Source organism: Salvelinus sp. IW2-2015, linkage group LG5 (genome assembly GCF_002910315.2).
Source record: "Salvelinus sp. IW2-2015 linkage group LG5, ASM291031v2, whole genome shotgun sequence".
NCBI lineage: Eukaryota > Metazoa > Chordata > Actinopteri > Salmoniformes > Salmonidae > Salvelinus > Salvelinus sp. IW2-2015.
In genome coordinates, this window is record NC_036844.1 from 31070187 (window position 1) to 31093822 (window position 23636).

Here is a 23636-nt window from a genome sequence, read left to right on the forward strand (position 1 = left end):
GGTACCGTAACAGAATGAAGGTAACAGAATGAAGGGTACCGTAACAGAATGAAGGGTACCGTAGCAGAATAAAGGGTACCGTAACAGAATGAAGGGTACCTTACAGAATGAAGCGTACCGTGACAGTTTTCCTTTGGTTGGGTTTATTTCAATCCTGCCCACATGCCCACAGCTGGCAGCACCCAAATAATAATCAATTCAGAGTGCAGCTGTACACGACCGGATCATAATGCCCATGGTCAATTTGGTTTGACATAAGATATCCCTATGGGGCTCGTTAGGGACCATAAGTAAATTACACAATGTACATGGGACAATATTTTTAAATGTCAATAGCTCCAAATTTCTAAGAAAACCTCAAACCAACTATACATTGTAGAAATTCATATACAAATATTTAAAGGATTTAATGAGACAACCAAAAGATGTGCAATATGAAAACACTGTCTCATTTACATTGACGGTACCTGACTAGCCCCAGAGATAGACTATCCAATGTTAAACCAACTTTGCCACGATCGCACACCAGCCAGCTGAAGCTAATTGGCGAAGGAAGTTGGCTATCACTAGCTGTCCTAGGCGACTTCAAGACGCAAGACCTGCTTAGACGGTTTCAAGTTATCTAGAAGGGTGAATGGCTGTAACTGTGTACTGTTTAGGCAGAGGGAATGTACAAATGCTTGCCCCACACACGAGTGAACACACCCATTAACCCCCCCACCTTTAAGGGTTCAATGCCCAGTTGATTAATGAATTCATGACTACTATGAATAATTCTGAGGACATTTGCATCATCAGCAGTGGGTAAAATAGAGGTGATGATGTTGACGATGATGATTATGGTGATGATAATGGCAACGATGATGATTATGGTGATGATGATGGTGGTGATGATTATGACGATGATTATAATGATGGTGATGATGATGATGGTGGTGATGATGATGACGACGATGGTGATGATGGTGACAATGATGGTGATGATGATGATGGATGGTGATGATGATTTTTGGATGGTGATAATGGATGGTGATGATGATAATGGATGGTGATGATGATGGATGGTGATGATAATGGATGGTGATGATGATGGATGGTGATGGTGATGGATGGTGATGGTGATGATGGATTGTGATGATGGATGGATGGTGATGATGGTGATAATGGATGGTGATGATGATGATGATGGATGGTGATGATAATGGATTGTGATGATGATGATGATGATAGATTGTGATAATGATGATGATGGATGGTGGTGATGATGGATGGTGATGATGATATGGTGATGATGGATGGTGATGATGGATGGTGATGATGATGGATGGTGATGATGATATGGTGATGATGATATGGTGATGATGAATGGTGATGATGGATGGTGATGATGATGGATGGTGATGATGATGATGATGGATGGTGATGATGATGGATGGTGATAATGGATGGTGATGATGATGGATGGTGATGATGATATGGTGATGATGAATGGAGATGATGATAATGATGGTGATGATAATGATGATGTCTGTTGTTGTCTCAGGTAATGCTATCAGTTATTTGGGTGGCTCTTCCCCTCGCCCTGTGGAGAGCACGACCCTGCCCCCTCGTCACCACGCATCAGCCACCCCCTCTCCACGCATCTTTCAGGACAAGGACAAGATCAATGTCAACGTTAACATTTTATCAGAACGCAACAGTGTGAGTGTAAGTACTCTTCATTGCCTTACCAAACCCAGTCTGCATAATGGCTGTACACTAACTTAAAAACAATGGTGGACAAAAAGCTTGTTCCATGGGTTTTTCTAAAGTGGGTTCTCACTGGGTCAGGGATGCTCTGTGAACTGCATGATGACCCACGGTGTGACATGAGCGCCAACGGAGCTGCCTGAGTGTCAACGCTCACTCACAGACCTGACCTGAGATACACTCCCAACACATCTGTCTCAACACAAGGCTCACAGTCAACACATTACTGACGCATTGAACAGAGACCCAGGATTTCCTCCTTACCTTTTTTCTCACTATCTCTCTGTCCCTAGCTTCTTCACACTCCCTCTCTCTCTCACAGTGTGTGAGGATTAGGCAGAGGTGTTTGCAGGAGGGAGCATCAATCCTCTTGAGTTGTTGATATTCATTTATTCACACCCATCTGTCTCCTATCCTCCTTTCTCTTGCCATCCTAATCCTCCTCACTCCCTTTCTCCTCTCCTTTACACAGTTCCAATCCCTCCCTCTCTTCTCTACTGCTAACCTCTAAGTCTCTATTCCCACAACAAGATATGAAGGAGCGTCTGAGGAGCGGGGTGGCGAAAGAGAATTCTACTTTTCAATTCACATTACATCCTTGCCTTACCTTTCGTTGTCGCTGGCAACACAACATTCTTGGTATGCAGCTCAAATTGACTGTAAATATCACGGTAGTCACTAGCCAGTAAGCACAAACTATTCAACAATGACAGAAACTTATCTTCTAAAACATATTACACTATTGAATAATGCAACCTAACCATATTACACTCTTCAATAATGCAACAATTCAAAGCATGTATGTGCAGACAATTAAAGGGTTTATTTTTGTTGTCTGTAGGCTACACTCTACATTTTAACTTCAAGACAAAAGCACGGCGTTACTATGACGGCCTTCATCAAGTACGGTTAGCCTATCAAAAATGAATGATTGATTGATCACACGAATAGAAAAGTACAGTAGGCCTACCTTACAACAAACCAGGCTTCATTTGGATTAATATGGGGCTCTCGAGTGGCGCAGTGGTCTAAGGCACTGCATCTCATTGCTAAAGGTGTCACTACAGACCCTGGTTTGATTCCAGGCTGTATCACAACCGGCTGTGATTGGGAGTCCCATAGGGCGGCGCACAATTGGCCCAGCGTCGTCCGGGTTACGGCTTGGCCGGGGTAGGCCGTCATTGTAAATAAGAATTTGTTCTTAACTGACTTGCCTAGTTAAATAAAGGTAAAATGAAGTCATTACAAGTCATTACATGTGGTAAAAGCAAATTGTGACTGAAAACATGGGTATAAGTGAATTCACCACGACAAGCTCTTTTATATGGAAGCCCATACCCGCCACCAAAAATATAAATAAAATAAAAAACCTCATGATTTGCCAACTTGCACAATTAGTCTGTGATTCAGTCTGATCAACTGTAGCCTACTGATAACAACTACTATTTGGTAGCGTTGTCTTTAAATTGTTTAACTTGGGTCAAACGTTTCGGGTAGCCTTCCACAAGCTTCCCACAATAAGTTGGGTGAATTTTGGCCCATTTCTCCTGACAGAGCTGGTGTAACTGAGTCAGGTTTGTAGGCCTCCTTGTTTGCACACGCTTTTTCAGTTCTGCCCACAAATGTTTTATAGGATTGAGGTCAGGGCTTTGTGATTGGCACTCCAATACCTTGAATTTGTTGTCCTTAAGCCATTTTGCCACAACTTTGGAAGTATGCTTGGGGTCATTGTCCATTTGGAAGACCCATTTYCGACCAAGCTTTAACTTCCTGACTTAAGCTGTTGCTTCAATATATCCACATAATTTTCCTCCCTCATGATGCCATCTATTTTGTGAAGTYCACCAGTCCCTCCTGCAGCAAAGCACCCCCACAACATGATGCTGCCACCCCCGTGCATCCCGGTTGGGAGGTGTTCTTCGACTTGCAAGCCTCCCCCTTTTTCCTCCAAACATAACAATGGTCATTATGGCCAAACAGTTCTATTTTTGTTTCATCAGACCAGAGCACATTTCTCCAAAAAGTACAATCTTTGTCCCCATGTGCAGTTGCAAACCATAGTCTGATTTTTTTATGGCGGTTTTGGAGCAGTGGCTTCTTCCTTGCTGAGCGGCCTTTCAGGTTATGTCGATATAGGACTCGTTTCACTGTAGATATAGTTACTTTTGTACCTGATTCCTCCAGCATCTTCACAAGGTCCTTTGCTGTTGTTCTGAGATTGATTTGCACTTTTCGCACCAAAATACGTTCATCTCTAGGAGACCGAACGCGTCTCCTTCCTTAGCGGTATGACGGCTGCGTGTTCCCATGGTGTTTATACTTGCGTACTATTGTTTGTACAGATGAACGTGGTACCTTCAAGCATTTGGAAATTGCTCCTAAGGATGAACCAGACATAGAATTTTTTTTCTGAGGTCTTGGCTGATTTCTTTTGATTTTCCCATGATGTCAAGCAACTAGGCACGGAGTTTGAAGGTAGGCCTTGAAATACATCCACAGGTACACCTCCAATTGACTCTAATTATGTCAATTAGCCTATCAGAAGCTTCTAAAGCCATGACATCATTTTCTGGAATTTTCCAAGCTGTTTAAAGGCACAGTCAACTTAGTGTATGTAAACTTCTGACCCACTAGAATTGTGATACAGTGAATTATAAGTGAAATAATCTGTCTGTAAAACAATTGTTGGAAAAATGACTTGTGTCATGCACAAAGTAGATGTCCTAACCGACTTGCCAAAACTATAGTTTGTTAAGAAGAAATTTGTGGAGTGGTTGAAAAACTAGTTTTAATGATGCCAACCTAAGTGTATGTAAACTTCCGACTTCAAATGTATGTATTTATTGCCTAAAATAGGCCCAGTTATTTGTATTCTGAGAAAATGTGAATTTGATCAAATGTGGTTTATATTCACACTTCGGGGGGCTAGGCGACCTTGGCCTTTTTAATCCAAAGTTATTGACTGGAATTAATCAATCGTAAGCTATAAAAAACAAAGAGAGTCGCACACTCCATATATATATAACTCCCAGTAATTTATTGGGTAAATCACCAACGTTTCGGCATCACTGTGCCTTCTTCAGGGTGATGTCATGAGTGCTTGTGCAACCAGTGCAACCAATGACAATAGTGAGGAGTGTGTCATAATTATTAGATTGATTAATTCAATCAACACAATAGTGATGACATACTGTATGAGTGTCTTTTTAATTACCCATCAAAGACCTAACGATGCAACCCTGCATACAGCCAGCTCAGCCCTGTTCGTTTTTTGTTTGTTTTTGTCTGATCGCAATTGTTGTCTCTGTCTGTGTAAAGGGTTTTAATGTTTTCATCCTCCCTTGGACGAGGAGTTTTTCCAGTCGTTTAAAAAAAAAACATATAACCTGATTAGAAAAGTAATCTGGTCCCATCATAGGCCATATCATAGGCCATATCATAGGCCATATCATAGGCCATATCATAGGCCATATCATAGGCCATATCATAGGCCATATCATAGGATATCCATAGACCATACTCATGGGCCCATATCGATAGCCATACATAGGCCATTATCATAGACCCATATCATAGGCCATATCATTAGGCCATATCATAGGCCTATCTAGCCTTATCATTATAGGCCATATATAGGCCATATCATAGGCCATTATCATAGGCCTAGTCATAGCCTTATCATAGGCCATATCATAGACCTTATCATAGGCCATATCATATAGGCATTATATCATAGGCCATACTCATAGGCCATATCATAGGCCATATCATAGGCCATAATCATTAGGCCATATCATAGGCCATATCATAGGCATATCATAGGCCATATCATAGCCATATCATAGACCATTATCATAGGCCATATCATAGGCCATATCTATCATAGGCCATATCATAGGCCATATCATAGGCCATTATCATAGGCCATATCATAGGCCATATCATAGGCCATAATCCATAGGCTTATCATAGGCCATATCATAGACCTTATCATAGGCCATATCATAGGCCATATCATAGGCCATATCATAGACCTTTCATAGGCATATCATAGCCATATCATAGCCATATCATAGGCCATATCGATGGCCATATCATAGGCCTATCATAGCCATATATCATAGACCTTATCATAGGCCATATCATAGGCCATATCATAGGCCATATCATAGGCCATATCATAGGCCATATCATAGGCCATATCATATGGCCATATCATAGGCCTTATCATAGGCCATATCATAGACCTTATCATAGGCCATATTCATAGGCCATATCATAGGCCATATCATAGGCCATATCATAGGCATATCATAGGCCATATCATAGGCCATTATCATAGGCCATATCATGAGCCATATCATAGGCCATATCAATAGGCCATATCATAGGCCATATCATAGGCCATATCATAGGCCTTATCATAGACCCATATCATAGACCATATCATAGCCATATCATAGGCCATATCATAGGCCATATTCATAGGCATATATGCATAGGCCATATCATAGGCCATATCATTAGGCTCATATCAATAGGACCATAATCATAGCATTAGACCATATCAATATGACACATATCATAGACCATATCATAGGCCATATCATAGGCCATATCATAGGCCATATCATAGGCCATATCATAGGCCATATCATAGGCCATATCATAGACCATATCATAGACCATATCATAGGCCATATCATAGGCCATATAAAACAGTTTTTTTTACAGCTGATTTATTACTATGACCTATGCTGCAACTAGGGTCTGGAGTTGGTTAGGTTAGCCTACTAACAGAGCAGGAACAATTCTACGTCCCAGGAAAACAATTTCCCCCGTACCGCTCGCTCCAGGACCTGCCACCTCTGAAATCACCACACATTGTTACAAATGAAAAACAAGTCTCAAAAATAAGGAAAATGTCTAAACATTGCTGCTGTTTCAAAAACATTGCTCTGCTTTTACCATTTATACTGTAGGAGTGTTGGCTCAATGAGACAATTCTTTTTACGCTGCCCTGCTTCAAGGGGGCAACTGTCGGGGGAGTGTCGTGCGCTACCTCCGGCGGTAGCGTTCAAGACATAGCAAGTACACAAGTGTTCATTTGAGTAATATGTGTAGCCGATGGTATTTTTTACCCTACTAGTGTATTAAGTGTGAAGAGGCTGTAAGCCTCCCTCCCCCTGAGTGCAGGTTCAAGATGTTCCTTTTTAATACACTTCTCACTCTGTTGATCCAATACCATGACCAAGATTCTCACCTTTCTTTCTAATAAAAAAAGATGCTGACACCTTTTGGATTCTGAATTCAACACCTAAATACAACATGTTTTGCTTAATGCTGAGTTGCCATTCGTGTCTGGTAGGAAGCTCATGACTACTCACTGCAAATAATGGATCTTATTTTCTTCCAAGCTTGATCTTCGAATCCAATTTACTATCACTATTTAGTTCTACCAAGCAGATACAGCATGCACAATGTGCGGTAGTTACCTGCAAGTTCTGCTCCCTTTATTTTAAAGTAAATGCCCAGTGTTTCCAGATTTCCATGAAATAAAAAGCAACTTTTCTGTGTTGGAATGTTGTGGGCGTATACCGGTCGTTAAAAATATTAACGCGAGTAGACTACTGATTGGCCAGCTCATCCTCCTCTAGAGCACTGATTGGCCAACTCATCCTCCTCAGGGAGATGACATGTTCTATGAGGAAATAGCAAACATTTTTGAAATGGTACGTTTGAGATACATGTTTGAGTTGGGGTTTTTGATGTGGTTTTTCTCCAATTTATGCTTTGGCCACAAATACGAGTATAGGATGAGCATTATTTGGATATGAATTAACAGAATATGAACTATTAAAAGTGTGATTTTCACTGGGCAGTTACTTTAATAACAAATTATTTATTATATTACATCCCCTCTGTCTTTCAGGTGGAGGACAGTGAGGAAGAGGAGGTAGAGGAGGAAAGCCAGGAATTCAATGTTATCCCACTGTATTCTGAGAAGGAGAAGTCTAGTGTGGGCTCCGGGACCCGAGGAGGCCGTAGAGGAGCGGCAAGCCACACAGCACCCATGCTGCCCCTGCTGCTGCTGCCTGCTGCTATGCTGGGCTGGTGGTGTCCGGTATAACGAGCCCCCTACTACCCCTCTTATGATCAGCTACAGTATCACATTCACTGGGTCACCTCCACCATGGCACTGAGACTGATGAGGAGACTTAAGGTTGAGGGAAGAACAACCACAATGAGGAAATGGACATTCACACCTTTCTCCTATGGCACTCTGTCTTACATCCGTTTCATGCTTTCGGTTTTCCTTTGTTAATTTCCATCATTATTTTTCTGCAATCTCTATCTCTCCTGCTCCGACTGCTCATGTTCTTTAGTAGTCCTAGCTGCCCATCTCTTAGCTCTTCTCTCTCACATCAGTACACATGGAGTTGAACAAGCTGTGCAGATAAATAAATAAATGGATGAATTAATAAGGTCTGTCTGGATGAATCGATGTGGCTGTCTGTCCAGTGCCTGCCTCAAGATTGGGCATCCAGCTCCACTCTCCCTCTTCATGAGGAGCCCACATCGCCCAAGGCCAGTAACAGCACCTATCTCAAAGAAAACATGACCAATGATTGGTGGAACCATGATAGTTCATTCCTTTTGATTTTTGGGCCATGCCTCATATCTTCTCTCTCCTCTGTTATCTTCCCTTATTTCATCATGCTATGTTCCCTTGGATAGCAGGGTTGTTGGTTGAGCCACTTTGTCTATGTTGTCTTTGCCATAAGCCAATAACTAAAGAAAAGATAGATTGAGGGATGATGTTGTTTTGTAGTTCTGTAGTTCTTCCTCCTATCTCTGTTGCTCCCTTTGTTTGCTTCCTTCTTCACCACTTCAGACTAGAAGCCACTGGCCCGTTGTTTCCCCTCTCTAGTTCATACACCACTTATTCTCCGCTTAGTTGAGGAGGTCTGAAAAATCCACCACAGGCACAATGAGACAAAATTCTAGTAATGACAATGGTCGAGGAAAACGGAATAAGCAATAAAAAATGAAATCAGATAGCTCAGCGGGCAGGTGCTGAGGCCGTCTGGGTTTGGGCTCAGGGGAGAGAGGAACCAATTTACTGCTGTCTGAGGTTCACAAATGCTTTCTGTCCCTAGGTGTTGTTATAGTTTTGGAGAGACAATATCACACTTAGCCATCCTTTTCCTGACTGTGTTTGATCAGGGAGAAAGTGGGGAGATGGGGTACTATAGAGCCTCTGGCAACTCTGATCATTGAGCATCACATTGAGCCTTTCTCTCTCTCTCTGCCTGATAAATCTTTTGCTGATGTTAATGTTTTTTTTTCTTGCGTCACTCATTTTCTTGTGAACTTGGAAAATTAGCTCCCACCTGAGGGGAAGTAGGTAAAATACTATTGGTGATGGTTAAAGGGGGACCTACTTTACTGTGGAATTGTGAATGTGTCGTTTATTCATCGACATCTTTCCCTTCTTGAGGGAGATGTTAGATAAGACTCATGTTCTCACAGATAATACATGATGCTTAAAAGAGATAAATATTTACTGGGCATATCAGTGCTACAGATATCTCTGCCAGCAGCATACCACCCTGCATCCCACTGCTGGCATGCCTCTGAAGCTAAGCAGGGTTGGTCCTGGATGGGAGATCAGATGCTGCTGGAAGAGGTGTTGAAATGCCAGTAGGGGGTGCTCTTCCCTCTAAGGAGATCCCAGGGCTGTGAAGGGGACATTGCCCTGCATATGGTGCTGTCTTTTGGATGGGACTTTAAAATGTCCTGACTCTCTGTGGTCAATAAAGATCCCATGGCACTTATTGTACGAGTAGGGGTGTTGACCCTGGTGTCCTGGCTAAATTCCCAACATCAAATCAAATTGTATTTGTCACATGTGCCGAATATAACCTTACAGTGAAATGCTTACTTACAAGCCCATAACCAGCAATGCAGTTTTAATAAAAATGTGTTAAGTAAAAAATAGATGAGTAAAAAATAAGAAATAAAAGTAACAAAAAATTAAAGAGCAGCGGTAAGAGAGGCTATATACAGGGGGTACCGGTACCGAGTCAATGTGAGGTAATTGAGGTAATATGTACATGTAGGTAGAGTTAAAGTGACTATGCATAGATAATAAACAGAGTAGCAGCAGCGTAAAAGAGGGGTCTGGGTAGCCATTTCATTAGCTGTTCAGGAGGCTTATGGCTTGGTGGTAGAAGCGGTTGAGAAGCCTTTTGGACCTAGACTTGACACTCTGGTACTGCTTGCCGTGTGGTAGCAGAGAGAACAGTCTATGACTAGGGTGGCTGGAGTTTTTGACAATTTTTAGGGCCTTCCTCTGACACTGCCTGGTATACATGTAGAGGTCCTGGATGGCAGGAAGCCTGGCCCCAGTGATGTACTGGGCCGTAAGCACTACCCTCTGTAGTGCCTTGCAGTCGGAGGCCAAGCAGTTGCCATACCAGGCAGTGATGCAACCAGTCAGGATGCTCTCGATGGTGCAGCTGTAGAACCTTTTGAGGATCTGAGGACCCATGCCAAATATTTTCAGTCTCCTGAGGGGGATTAGGTTTTGTAATGCCCTTTTCACGGCTGCCTTGGTGTGCTTGGACCATCATAGTTTGTTTGTGATGTGGACAGCAAGGAACTTGAAGCTCTCAACCTGCTTCACTACAGCCCCGTCAATGAGAATGGGGGTGTGCTCGTTCCTCCTTTTCCTGTAGTCCACAATCCTCTCCTTTGTCTTGATCATGTTGAGGGAGAGGTTGTTGTCCTGGCACCACACGGCCAGGTCTCTGACCTCCTCCCTATAGGCTTCCTCATCGTTGTCTGTGATCAGGCCTACCACTGTTGTGTCATCAGCAAACTTAATGATGGTGTTGTAGTCGTGCCTGACCATACAGTCATGAGTGAACAGGGAGTACAGGAGGGGACTGAGCACGCACCCCTGAGGGGCCCACGTGTTGAAGATCAGTATGGCGGAGGTGTTGTTACCTGCCCTTACCACCTGGGGGCGGCCCGTCAGGAAGTCCAGGATCCAGTTGCAGAGGGAGGTGTTTAGTCCCAGGATCCTAAGATTAGTGATGAGCTTTGAGGGCACTATGGTGTTGAATGCTGAGCTGTAGTCAATGAATAGCATTCTCACATAGGTGTTCCTTTTGTCCAGGTGGGAAAGGACAGTATGGAGTGCAATAGAGATTGCATCATCTGTTGGGGCGGTATGCAAATTGGAGTGGGTCTAGGGTTTCTGGGAAAATGCTGTTGTGAGCCATGACCAGCCTTTCAAAGCACTTCATGACTACAGACATGAGTGCTACGGGTCAGTAGTCATTTAGGCAGGTTACCTTAGTGTTCTTTGGCACAGGGACTATGGTGGTTTGCTTGAAACATGTTGGTATTACAGACTCAGACAGGGAGAGGTTGAAAATGTCAGTGAAGACACTTGCCAGTTGGTCAGCGCATGCTCGGGAGTACACGTCCTGGTAATCCATCTGGCCCTGCGGCCTTGTGAATGTTGACCTGTTTAAAGGTCTTACTCACATCGGCTACGGAGAGCCACATTACCTGGTAAAGTAAGGGTCAATAAATAAATAATTGCATCATCTGCCACCAGTGTCTAAGAATGGATGGGACCAGGGTGAGGGGAGTAGCTGTGACTTCATTCTGAGTGTTAATTAAGCAGGCAAGATGGCATTAGTGGAGCCCAACACCCTCTCCAATCTGGACAGTGACGTTCATGATGACTGTTGTTGTTTTTTAATAGGCAGTCATTTCTCACTGCTTGGCAATGGATCCTTATGCTAGTGATCGTCAAAGTGAGTGACAGCACCAGAGAGGATATGAGAGAGGCAAGCCTTGATTTACACACTGAAACATCCTAAGTAAATATGAGCATAAGCCATACAAGCAAACAGCAAGAGTTATCGAGCGTGCCAACTCAGAATTTTTTACGTTTGTACAGCTGTACACATATTTCCCTCCCCGGCCCAAACGCTTTTAATAATATCCAAAGATGTCTGATTTTGCGTTCTATTACCATACCCAATGGTAACATACCCAGTTGATATAGTGTTTTCGTACTAAAATAAATCCACGGATAAAGGGAGAGGTAGGGAGGGAGGGAATGAGAAAGTGAGACAGTGGGGGATTTGGGAGAGTGACCGACATAGATGCAGAGAGACTTAGAGAGTGAGAGAGTGAGAGAGAGAGAAAGACGGCAATGGCTCCTAAGGCTCTCAGTAGCATTAGTGTTGTAGTCAAGCCTCTGAGATGTATTTTTGTGCCTGTGGCTACGAGGCGAGTGTCTGTTCCACTGCACTATTGCTGTGCTTTAATGTGCCTTCACCTCAGTTTCTCTTCACAGACAGACAGCGCCACTCTCCCATACATACTGTACATTCCCATCACTGTCTGTCCTCAGGTCCATGTTACGATCAACTGCTACCCCTCACAGACAACATGCCTCTACGTCTACTACTACTACTGCTCATCTTTTCCTTTTATGTGGAAACAACAAACACTGTACCATCAAATACGTGCAAAGATTGTTTTTGTTAATGTTGGTATGTATACTTTAAACCAAAAATGTATATACATTTGTTTGGTTTTGTTTTCTCTTGTTGTTATACTCCTTGAGAGCGGGCTGTGCCATATAGGGTTGTGTCTTCCCTGTTACATCACATATCGGATCTTATGTAATTCCTCTTGTAAGTGTTTATATGCATTGATTATGGTCAAGCATCTGTCAGTCTCTCTGTCTGTAACAGTGTAACCCTGTTGTTCTGCAGTGTTCTGTTTGTGTTGCTGGCGTTGGCACAGGTAATAAACAGTAACGACAGCACCTCCATAGCTTGACCTTGATATCCATGTTGATGGTCATTTTTAGTCGGGTATATGATGATCATCATGTTCCACATTAGAATCAAACTGCTCATTTACTCAGCCAATGCCACCAAGCCCCTCTCAGTCGTGTGAAATAGGATTAGCTGTCTGAATCACACCACTCCTGAGAGTTGTTGCACTCTGTGGAAATGGTGTAAGACCACTTCTTGAACGTGATCCTCAGTTGGCAAGCTGGTTAATACGTTCAACTTGAGCAGTTGCCTGCCTCTCTGCCAGCCTTCTAAAACAGTTTTGGGCTCTGTCCATTAAAATCAAAATGGTCATCATTTAGAAAATGGACCCGTTATTTATGGCTGAGGCCAGTGAAAGACTTAGAAATTATACATGTAACATAGTAAAGCTCATTGCACTGAAGTGCCTATGAATACTTCAGTTGGAGCGAGGAACGAATGACTCTAGGTGGTCTGAGTTGTACATGAAACATCAACTGGATTAGCAGAAACATTAATCCTTGTTTTAATAATTAGTTTTTTTAGAACTTCAGAAAGTTCAGGAATGCCAAAATGTCCCAGCCATCAGCGCTGTTTTAAGCCACACAGTGCACTGCTCACCCCTACCTGTGTCACCATCCATCCACCTCCTTGGCCATGAGTTCAGTCTGGCCCGATTCCTAGCTGGTGAAATGGGTTTACAATCAGGTGTGAGCTCTGTGTGGTTCTTCATTAAGAGTGAGAAATGTACAATGCTGTGTGAAAAAACAACTACATACAATAATAAAAAAATCTTCAATTAATGTTTTCTATGTGCATTCTTTTGCATGTCTACACTTTTTGGGGGATCTGAAGCTCATGTTTTTACCAAAATTCCTACCCATTTCTCTGGAACTGTAACGGATTTCCTCTTCGTCTGAGGAGTAGCAAGGATCGGACCAATGTGCAGCGTGGTAAGTGTCCATAATAGATTTTTAATAAATCAAAATGAACACAGAAAAAAAAAAAACAACACCTGCCTCTGATTGAGAACCATACTAGGCCAAACACATAGAAATATAACAACAGAACAAAATATAGAAAAACAACATAGAATGCCCACCCCAACTCACGCCCTGACCAACTAAAATAAAGACATAAAAAAGGAACTAAGGTCAGAACGTGACAGGAACATAGATCAACACTGATCTGCAGCTTTATCTGAGCAGATTAAATATTAGAAGAATTGATGTGTTTGATGACTGGGTGATGCAGTTTTATCTGAGCAGATGAAATGTTAGAAGAATTGATGGGTTTGATGACTGGGTGATGCAGTTTTATCTGAGCAGATTAAAATTAGAAGAATTGAGGGTTTGATGACTGGGTGATGCAGTTTTACTGAGCAGATAAATGTTAGAAGAATTGATGGGTTTGATGACTGGGTGATGCAGTTTTTTCTTGAGCAGATAAATGTTAGAAGAATTGATGGGTTTGATGACTGGGTGTGCAGTTTTATCTGAGCAGAATGAAATGTTAGAAGAATTGATGGGTTTGATGACTGGGTGATGCAGTTTTATCTGAGCAGATGAAATGTTAGAAGAATTGATGGGTTTGATGACTGGGTGATGCAGTTTTATTGCAGGTGCATTAAGTACACTAATCAGGACAAAAGCGGGGACAGACGTTGCCAAACCCCAAAATCTATGAATTGAGAAATATCATATTTCGAAAAGCTTTAAGGACAAATCTTAAGGACATCAGCTTAGATTCATGCATTAAATAATTACCCACTCATTAGAGATACTCTGGAGGATTGAAAACGACCTCATTTTTTAAAACTTCCCGTTTTGGACTCGAAGGGTCAATGTATGGCTAATACATGCATAAACACTCTACAGTCCTCTACCAGCAGAAAAAGGCATGAATCCTTACATTCTAACCTGCCATCATTTAGTGCATGAGATCTACATGCTCTGAACCAAAGGGGATTGCATGGCTGCATGGGCTTAGGGACATGTCGAAATTTACTGGGGGGGTGTCAATGTGTCATAAAAAAATGCACCCCCTCCCCAAGGTTACAAATATTTTCACATGACCCTCCCCTTGTACTGTAAAATACATGGAACACCCTCCCCCCTCATAGAATGAACTAAAAATAATGTTTACGATCACATATAACAATAACTGTGGTGACCCTGTGTTTATAAACATTGAAATTGACTTTGCCACTTCAGCATGCTTTTATGGCACAGTCGATGCCACGCAGGGCTACGGCCCAGAAGGTTGAGGGTTCGCCGACCACCATAGCCGAGCTCATGACAAACAGAAAATACATCCCTCCCTACCTTACAGATTTATCCAGTATCAAAGGCTTGACTTGAAAATCTCCGAATGTCATTAAACTTTTTGTAGTAGGGAATCCGGACTGAGGCTGAGGCTGGGGGCAAGGAGATTAGGAACCGGGTAAGCAGGTCTGGAGCGGAATTCAATGAAGGAGTAGAGCGGGGATCCAGGGCAGAGAAGCAGGACTGAGGAGACGAGTGACTGGAGACAGTGACCAGAGTCAGAGCAGACGGACTGTAGCGGAGAGAAAAAGCAGCGTGAGGCCAGGGAAAACGGGCACAACAGGATAACAAAATCTATGCAGGAACAAACAGCTAGAAATGCAGACTCCTCACACAATCACATGCACAGAGAGAGAGGGGGAGAGAGAAAAGGAGAGCACTGGGGGAGTGGTGGCAGGTTAGGGAGGTCCAGGATGAGAAGAAGAGGGTGTGGCGTGAGCAGATGTAACAGTACCCCCCCTCCACGGACGCCACCTGGCGCCCGACCGGGCTTATCTGGGTGTAGGGTATGGAAATCACGTAAGTGAGGGGTCCAGAATGTGACAGCGGGGCACCCAGCAGCGCTCTCAGGCCCGTATCCCTCCCAGTCCACCAGGTACTGCCAGCCACAACCCCGACGGCGTACGTCCAGAAGCTGCCGGGCGGTGTATGCAGGATGGTCATCGATGATCCGGGGGGTGGCGGAGCTGCTGCAGGAGGAGACGGGGCTGGAGCAGACAGGTTTCATCAGGGATACATGGAAGGTAGGGTGGATCCTGAGAGAGGCTGGGAGTTTCAGGCGCACAGCAGAGGGGTTAATAACACGGTCAATTTCAAAGGGACCAATGAATCGGGGGGGAAAGTTTCTTCAATGCCACCTTCAATGGCAGGCCCTTCGATGAGAGCCATACCTTTTGACCTGGGGTGTAGACTGGAGCTGAGGCCCGGTGACAGTTGGTTTGGGACTGGGTCCTGTCGGAGGCATGAAGAAGGGCAGCCCGGGCCTTCCTCCAGGTACGATGACAATGGCGCAGATGGTCCTGGACAGAGGGGACCGCAACCTCGACCTCTTCGGCGGGGAACAAGGGGGTTGGTAACCCAGAGCACATTCGAAAGGTGACATACCTGACGAGGCGTTGGTGAGGGTGTTGTGGGCATGTTTAACCCAGGGTAGCTGAGCACTCCAGGAGGAAGGGTTAGCAGAACTCACGCAGCGTAGGGCAGTCTCCATCTCCTGGTTGGCCCGTTCGGTCTGGCCGTTGGTCTGGGGGTGATATCCAGATGAAAGACTGACATTGATACCAAGAGCTGAACAGAAGGATCTCCATACCTGGGAGGTAAACTGGGGTCCCCTGTCGGAAACGATGTCAGTGGGAATGCCATGCAGACGAAACACATGGGATACTAGCAGGTCCGCAGTTTCCCTGGAGGACGGGAGCTTGGAGAGGGGAATTAAGTGAGCCGCTTTGGAAAATCTGTCAATAATGGTGAGGATGACAGAGTTACTGTTAGATGGGGGAAGGCCAGTGACGAAGTCCAGAGCTATGTGTGACCAGGGGCGACTGGGTATGGGAAGAGGGCGAAGCAGCACGTAAGTGGGTTTAGTGAAGGTTTTGTTCGGGCACATACCGAGCAGGCTGAGACAAAGTCCCGGACATCTCACCATTGTGGGCCACCAAAAGCGCTGACGCAGGAAGGCGAGGGTCTGGTTCATACCAGGGTGACAGGTGAGGTGGGTAGAATGGCCCCACTGAAGAGTATCAGAGCGAACACAATCTGGAACAAACAGAGCATTACTAGGACTGTTACCCGGGTCAGGCTGGTTCTGCTGAGCCTGGCCAATACGGGACGCGATCTCTCAGGCGACAACGATGCAGGTGGATGGCACAATGGCTTCTGGCTCGGTACCCATGTTGTCGGTGGTGAACTGGCTGGAGAGGGCATCAGGCTTGGTATTCCTCGAACCGGAGTGATAAGTGAGTGTGAAATTGAGTCTTCCGAAGAACAAGGCCCACCTGGCTTGCCAGGAGTTCAGTCTGGATGTAGGACAGGTTTTTATGGTCAGTCCACACGATGAAGGGGGGTACAGAGCCATCCAGCCAGTGATGCCATTCCTCAAGAGCCAGCTTAACTGCCAGGAGTTCCCGGTTTCCAATGTCAAAATTCCTCTCTGCAGGTGAGAGCTTACAGGTAAAGAATGCACATGGGTGGACCTTCTGATCAGAGAGGGAATGTTGAGACAGAACAGCACCTACCCCGGTGTCAGAGGCGTCCACCTCCACGATGAACTGGAGTTCTGGGTCGGGCTGAGTGAGGACCAGGGTGGAAGTGAAGCGACGCTTGAGTTCCAGGAATGCTGCCTCTCCCTCAGGCGTCCAGTGGAATGGAGTGGAGGTGGAGGTGAGAGTGGTTATAGGTGCTGCCAGACAGCTGTAGTTGTGAATGAAACATCTGTAAAAATGTGCAAACCCCAGGAAACGGTGTAGCTGCTTCAGGTTGGAGGGCGCAGGCCACTCTGTGACTGCCATGACCTTGGCATCGTCCATACGTAACTGTCCCTGTGCAATAACATAACCCAGGAAAGACACCGAGGCAGCATGGAACTCACATTTTTCAACTTTAACAAAACGCTTATTCTCCAACAGCCATTGAAGAACTTGGCGAAATTGTTGCTGGTGAGCCTCAGTGTCTTTGGAAAAAAATCAGGATGTCATCTAAATAGACAAAAACGAAGCGTCCAATCACATCCCTCAGCAAATCATTGACTAGATTCTGGAAAACAGCAGGGGTGTTAGTAAGACCAAAAGGCATGACCAAATTCTCAAAGTGACCAAGTGGTGTGTTGAACGCCGTCTTCCACTCGTCACCCTCTCTGATGCGGACAATATGGTAGGCATTCCGGAGGTCGAGTTTGGTGAACACCGTGGCACCACGGAGGGGGGCAAAAGCAGAGCTGATGAGTGGCAAGGGGTACTTGTTCTTTACTGTGATATTATGCAGCCCACGGAAGTCTATGCACGGCCTCAGTGACCCATCCTTCTTCACAAAGAAAACCCCATTGAGCAAATTGAGCAAATATTTCTACGACATTATCTAGTGTTTTCTGCTGTTATCTACTGTTATCTAGGGTTATCTACTGTAATCTGCCAGTATCTACTGTTATCTACTGTCCCTTTAACACATGAACTGTTATCTTTACAACATCGTAATGAAATCACTGTCATTTATAAAATGGTAAATAAATGTTATTGCATTTAAAAAAAAAATGGAAGCCATTCTTCACTTTACAAAAAACATCTGAAAAGTTGTACTTGAAAATGTAATGATAATTGCAAAAAAACGATCTCTTGGATTATTGCTGAACTATGCCTCTTTTAGCTTTCCCAGGAGGCTAAAATCTCTTGATTTTCTCGGTGCTGAACTAAGGTTGTTATTGTAATGGATTTCCTCTTCGTCTGAGGAGGAGTAGCAAGGATCGGACCAATGTGCAGCGTGGTAAGTGTCCATAATGAGATATTTAATAAATCCACAGAACACTGAACAAATTATCAAAAGTACAAACAAACAACCGAAACAGTCCCGTAAGGTACTAACACAGGAAACAACCACCCACAAAACACAATAGAAAACAGGCTACCTAAATATGGCTCCCAATCAGAGACAACGACTGACACCTGCCTCTGATTGAGAACCATACTAGGCCAAACACATAGAAATATAACAACAGAACAAAACATAGAAAAACAACATAGAATGCCCACCCCAACTCACACCCTGACCAACTAAAATAAAGACATAAAAAAGGAACTAAGGTCAAAACGTGACAGTTATAGTATTTTAACAAGAGGGTCTACTTATAATTTTATATTCGCACGCACGCCTCACTTTTCAAAGGATGAAATCCGTTAAACATTTTTTACTTTTTTAAATAAAATGAATATAAATTATACTGATCTATTGAATAATGAACGGATTAATAACACATCAACCACAAATGATACTGAAGTGATATTTAAGATTTAATAAAAATATGCTCCAAATACAAATTAACATCAGAGAAACAGTTATTGCAATATGATTATAATGAGAGTAAAACACATGTAGTGCTGAGATAGAAAAACCTAAAAAGTGAAATAAATCTATTAAAGCATTTTAAAATGTTATACAAGGATAATCTGCGATTACTGCAAAGGACTTATTGTCCTTGTAGCAAGCGTACATTTCTCACACACTTGCACATTCTGAATAGATAAGTTACTTTAAAAAAAGACCAAGTTCTAATCATTCTAATGCTTACATTTTTTTGTTGTTGAAAAGGTAGAAATGAAAACGTTACAAGAAAGAGGAGAAGGTTTGAATGAGCCAGTTGGGAACTGGTTTAGAGATCTGTTGATTCTCTGGCTACAGCTCAACTCTCTCACTAAGCGACTCCTCCAAGAGCTTTATTCAATCATGTATCGCTGAAGTAAAAGCTAATGCGCAATATACAGTGCATTCAGAAAGTATTCAGACCCCTTGACTTTTTCCAAAATGTTTTACGTTACAGCCTTATTCTAAAATGGACTAAATACATGTTTTTTCCTCTTCAATCTATACACAATACCCCATAATGACAAAGTGAAAACATGTTTTAAAAAATAGTGCATGTCAGAGCAAAAACCAAGTCATGAGGTTGAAGGAATTGTCCGTAGAGCTCCGAGACAGGATTGTGTCGAGGCACAGATCTGGTGAAGGGTACCCAAAAATGTCTGCAGCATTGAAGGTACCAAAGAACACAGTGGCCTCTATCATTCTCAAATAGAAGAAGTTTGGTACCACCAAGACTCTTCCTAGAGCTGGCCGCCTGGCCAAACTGAGCAATCGGTGGAGAAGGGCCTTGGTCAGGGATGTGGCCAAGAACCCGATAGTCACTCTGACAGCTGCAGAGTTCCTCTGTGGAGATGGGAGAACCTTCCAGAAAGACAACCATTTCTGCAGCACTCCACCAATCAGGCCTTTATGGTAGAGTGGCCAGATGGAAGCCATTTATCAGTAAAAGGAACATGCACCTAAAGGACTCTCAGACCATGAGAAACAAGCTTCTCTGGTCTGATGAAACCAAGATTGAACTCTTTGGCCTGAAGGCCAAGTGTCACGTCTGGGGGAAACCTGATACCATCCCTACGGTGAAGCATGGTGGTGGCACTATCATGCTGTGGGCATGTTTTTCAGTGACAGGGACTGGGAGACTACTCAGCATTGAGGGAAAGATTAACAGAGCAAAGTACAGATAGATCCTTGGTGAAAACCTTTTTATTTTAGCCTACTTGGTAAATATTTTGTTCATCTTGAACTGCAGTGTTGGTTAAGGGCTTGTAAGTAAGCATTTCACAGTAAAGTCTACACTTGTTGTATTTGGCGCATGTGGCAAATCAAGTTTGATTTGATTTGAGTAAAGGGTCTGAATACTTATGTAGATGTTATATTTCAGTTTTTTTTATTTTTAATACATTTGCAAAAATTCCTAAAGACCTGGTTTTGCCTTGTCATTATGGGGTATTGTGTGTAGACTGATGGGGGGAAAAACGATTGAATCCAATTTAGAATAAGAATGTAACGTAACAAAATGTTGAAAAAGTCAAGGGGTCTGAATACTTTCCGAATGCACTGTACATTTTTATTCAATCATGTATCACTGAAGTAAGCGCTAATGCTCAATATACATTTTAAAGCAACGTTCGGTTCGCGGAGACGGCATTCACGGTAAATGCTGCATATGTGGGCTCAATCGCAAATTACCTTTGAATATATATTGTGCATTAGCGCTGAACTTCAGCTATACAGATTGAATCGAGCCCTAATTCTTCCAAGGTAGAGTACGGGCTATTTCATTGTCTACCATTATGAATCTAGCCTGTACACCAGGAGACATGGTCCTACCAAACTGGTATACATAAGCATCATAGTCTGGTATGTCAGACTGAATTTCCTTGGAGAATTTCTTGGTCCATTGCCACCTATTCGTATCATACTTTATGGTGGCTTTATTTTCATTGGAGTAGAAGCCAACCTAGGAGGTCTTAAACACATCCATCCAATCACTGAAGGACTTCTTGATGTACAGGCGAGCGCAGGCATAGCCTTCTCTAACAAATAGTTGCAGACTGGCATCGTAACCGTTTACATCAGTGTTTGTATTGGCAGGTCTCTGTATTTCCCAGTCTGAGGTACGGGCTTTTCTCCAGATTTTCTCCAGAGTATGAATCTAGCATGGACGCCAGGAGACATGGTCATCTTAGACTGATATACATACACATCATACTCTGGTATGTCGGAGCGGGTTTCCTTGGAGAAATACACAGCCCACTGCCACGTATAACACTTAGAGGTGCCTGTGTTTCCATTGGAGTAGAAACCAACCCAGGAGCTCTTAAACACATCCATCTAGTCAGTGAAAGAGTTCCTGACGTACAGGCGAGCGCTGGCCTTGCTATCTTTAACATAGAGCTGCAGACTGGCGTCATAACCTCTTATGACAACAGAAATCTCCCTGTTGGTGTCGTAAAACTCAAGACCTCTCCAGAGCTCCTCACCGGCAATTTGCTGTCTCTTCCAGTTGGTTTTGCTCTTGTGAAGCCTGCCCTGCAGGCCGGGGTTCAGCGCTTCAGTGGTGTTGAAGTTCCCAGAGGCCTCGATTATCTTGGTGTTGGCTAGCTGTATCTCACTGTCCTGTTCTGATAAAGCACCACAAACACATCTCGGTTCAAGTGCTTCTTAGGGATGTCATCCCAGCTGATCCTGGCTGTCCCTTTACTTGTGGTCTTTACCTCCAGCTTAATCTTCAAATCATCACACTTCATTACTCACTGAACGGCGACGGCGTTGCCCAGGATTAAAATAGCACTTACTGACAATATCTATTTTTTTATGATAAATAATATTGAGAAACAATACTAATCTCTTCAAGGGGTCTTTGATTTGATATGTTGGGGCTATATGTATGCTGTATTAGTTTTGGATATCAGTCGCTGAGAGGGTCTGGAACGTCTGGATCTCTCTCAGGAGGTTGGGGGTGATGCGGTAGGTGTTATCTGGGTCGTATGCAGAACCTCTCCCCCAGTTGGGTGGATTGTGATGAACATCAATGTATTCTGATCACTCTTTCTGTTCCCTCTTTCTCTGACTCTGAGGATGAGCCTGCATCAGTTGTTCTGTAACCTCTCAGAAGGTCCCTCTGAATGGTAAAATGTTATAGTGACATAATCTGGGAATTGTAGAGAGTTTTCAAATTTGAAATTTCCCAGGGAGTAGTATGGTCCAGTGTTCTTAGAAAGAGAAGGAAACACCTTTTCTATGTTTCCATAATAATGAGAGCCATAGTCTCCTCTGGTTGGATCAAAATTGAGTTTCATGATGTTGTTGTTGTCTATGTAGTTGATGTTGCTGGTGAGCCAGTAGAGCAAACTGAGCCAAGGTGGGGGGATGGGATAATCAAAATCTAAATCCTTTAGATCTTGGATTGAGTTGAGGGTTTTATTAGGGTATGAATAGAGGATAGTACTGAATAGAGGGTATGAATAGAGGGTAGTATCCTTATCCTTACCGGATAAGGATTCCACTCTCCATGGTCAAACCTACGGAAAATAAGAACAAAAAGTTAAGTCAAGTGTTATCTGTCATTGTGGCTGAAAATGTTAACATTTGAAGTTGACTCTTTCTTAATTTGTAGGTAGCAGTTCACTACTGAATTCTGTTGGACGCCTTTGATATAACAAATATTTTCCTTTCATTTTTACATTATGAATATTGAAACAGTGAGAAATTATGACCCAAAAATAATTACTCAGACATGTACTGTATATGTACTGTATGTTGTTGAAGAAGATTGAGTGAGATTGACAGGAAACTTTGGACAAAGTTTCAAGTTTTATTGTCATGTGCACAAGAACAGTGAAGTGCCTTTCTTGCAAGCTTCTTCCCAACAGTGCAGTAATCAATATCAGTAGTAAAAATATTATACTATAAAATAAAGTAAAGGAGAACAAAAACACACGAGAAATAAAAATGAGAAGAACACGAGAAAGTAAGTAAGCTATATGCAGGGTCAGTTCCAGGGTCAGTAGTTAAATACAGGGTCAGTTCCAGGGTCAGTTGCTAAATACAGGGTCAGTACCAGAGTCAGTGCTAATACCATATTTACAATGTGCAGGGATACTGGAGTGGTAGGGTTAGATATGTATAGGGGTAAGGTGACTAGGCATCAGGATATATGATTAACAGGGTAGCAGCAGAGTATATGATGATTGTATGTGAGTGAGTGTGCATGTGTGTGTGTAGAGTCAGTATGAATATGTGTGCGTGTTATGTGTGTGTGAGCAAATTGAGTGTGTGTGTGTGTGTGTGTTGGAGTGTCAGTGTGAGTGTGTGTGAGTGAGTGTGTAGAGTCCTGTGAGTGTGCATAGAGTCAGTGCCAAAAAAATACAAGGCTCAATGCAGACAGTCTGTGTAGCCATTTTGTTAGCTATTTAACAGTCATGGCTTGGGGACAGAAGCTGTTCAGGAGCCTGTTGGTGTCAGACTGGTTGCTCTGGTACCGCTTGCTTGCCGTGCGGAAGCAGAGAGAACACTCTATGGCTTGGGTGTCTGGAGTCTTTACCAATTTTCCGGGCCTTCCTTTCACACTGCCTGATATAGAGGTCCTGGGTGGTAGGGAGCTTGGCCCCAGTGAAGTATTGGGCTGTCTGCACCACCCTCT

The 23636-nt window shown here is 43.4% G+C and overlaps 1 protein-coding gene across 2 annotated transcripts in view; it reads left to right on the plus strand.

Annotated features, from left to right (window-relative positions):
• Positions 1–13402, plus strand: part of LOC111964301 (GDNF family receptor alpha-4-like) — a 27197-nt gene extending 13795 nt beyond the window's left edge. Inside the window, exons 7-8 of one of the 2 annotated variants that reach the window (XM_023988146.2) lie at positions 1544–1707; positions 7682–13402. In XM_023988146.2, the coding sequence (XP_023843914.1) occupies positions 1544–1707; positions 7682–7879 (362 nt within the window). In that variant the 3' untranslated portion in view covers positions 7880–13402. The remainder of the gene's footprint in view (positions 1–1543; positions 1708–7681) is intronic. The other variant, XM_023988147.2, reaches the window with a different exon arrangement.
• Positions 13403–23636: the final 10234 nt, after the last annotated feature.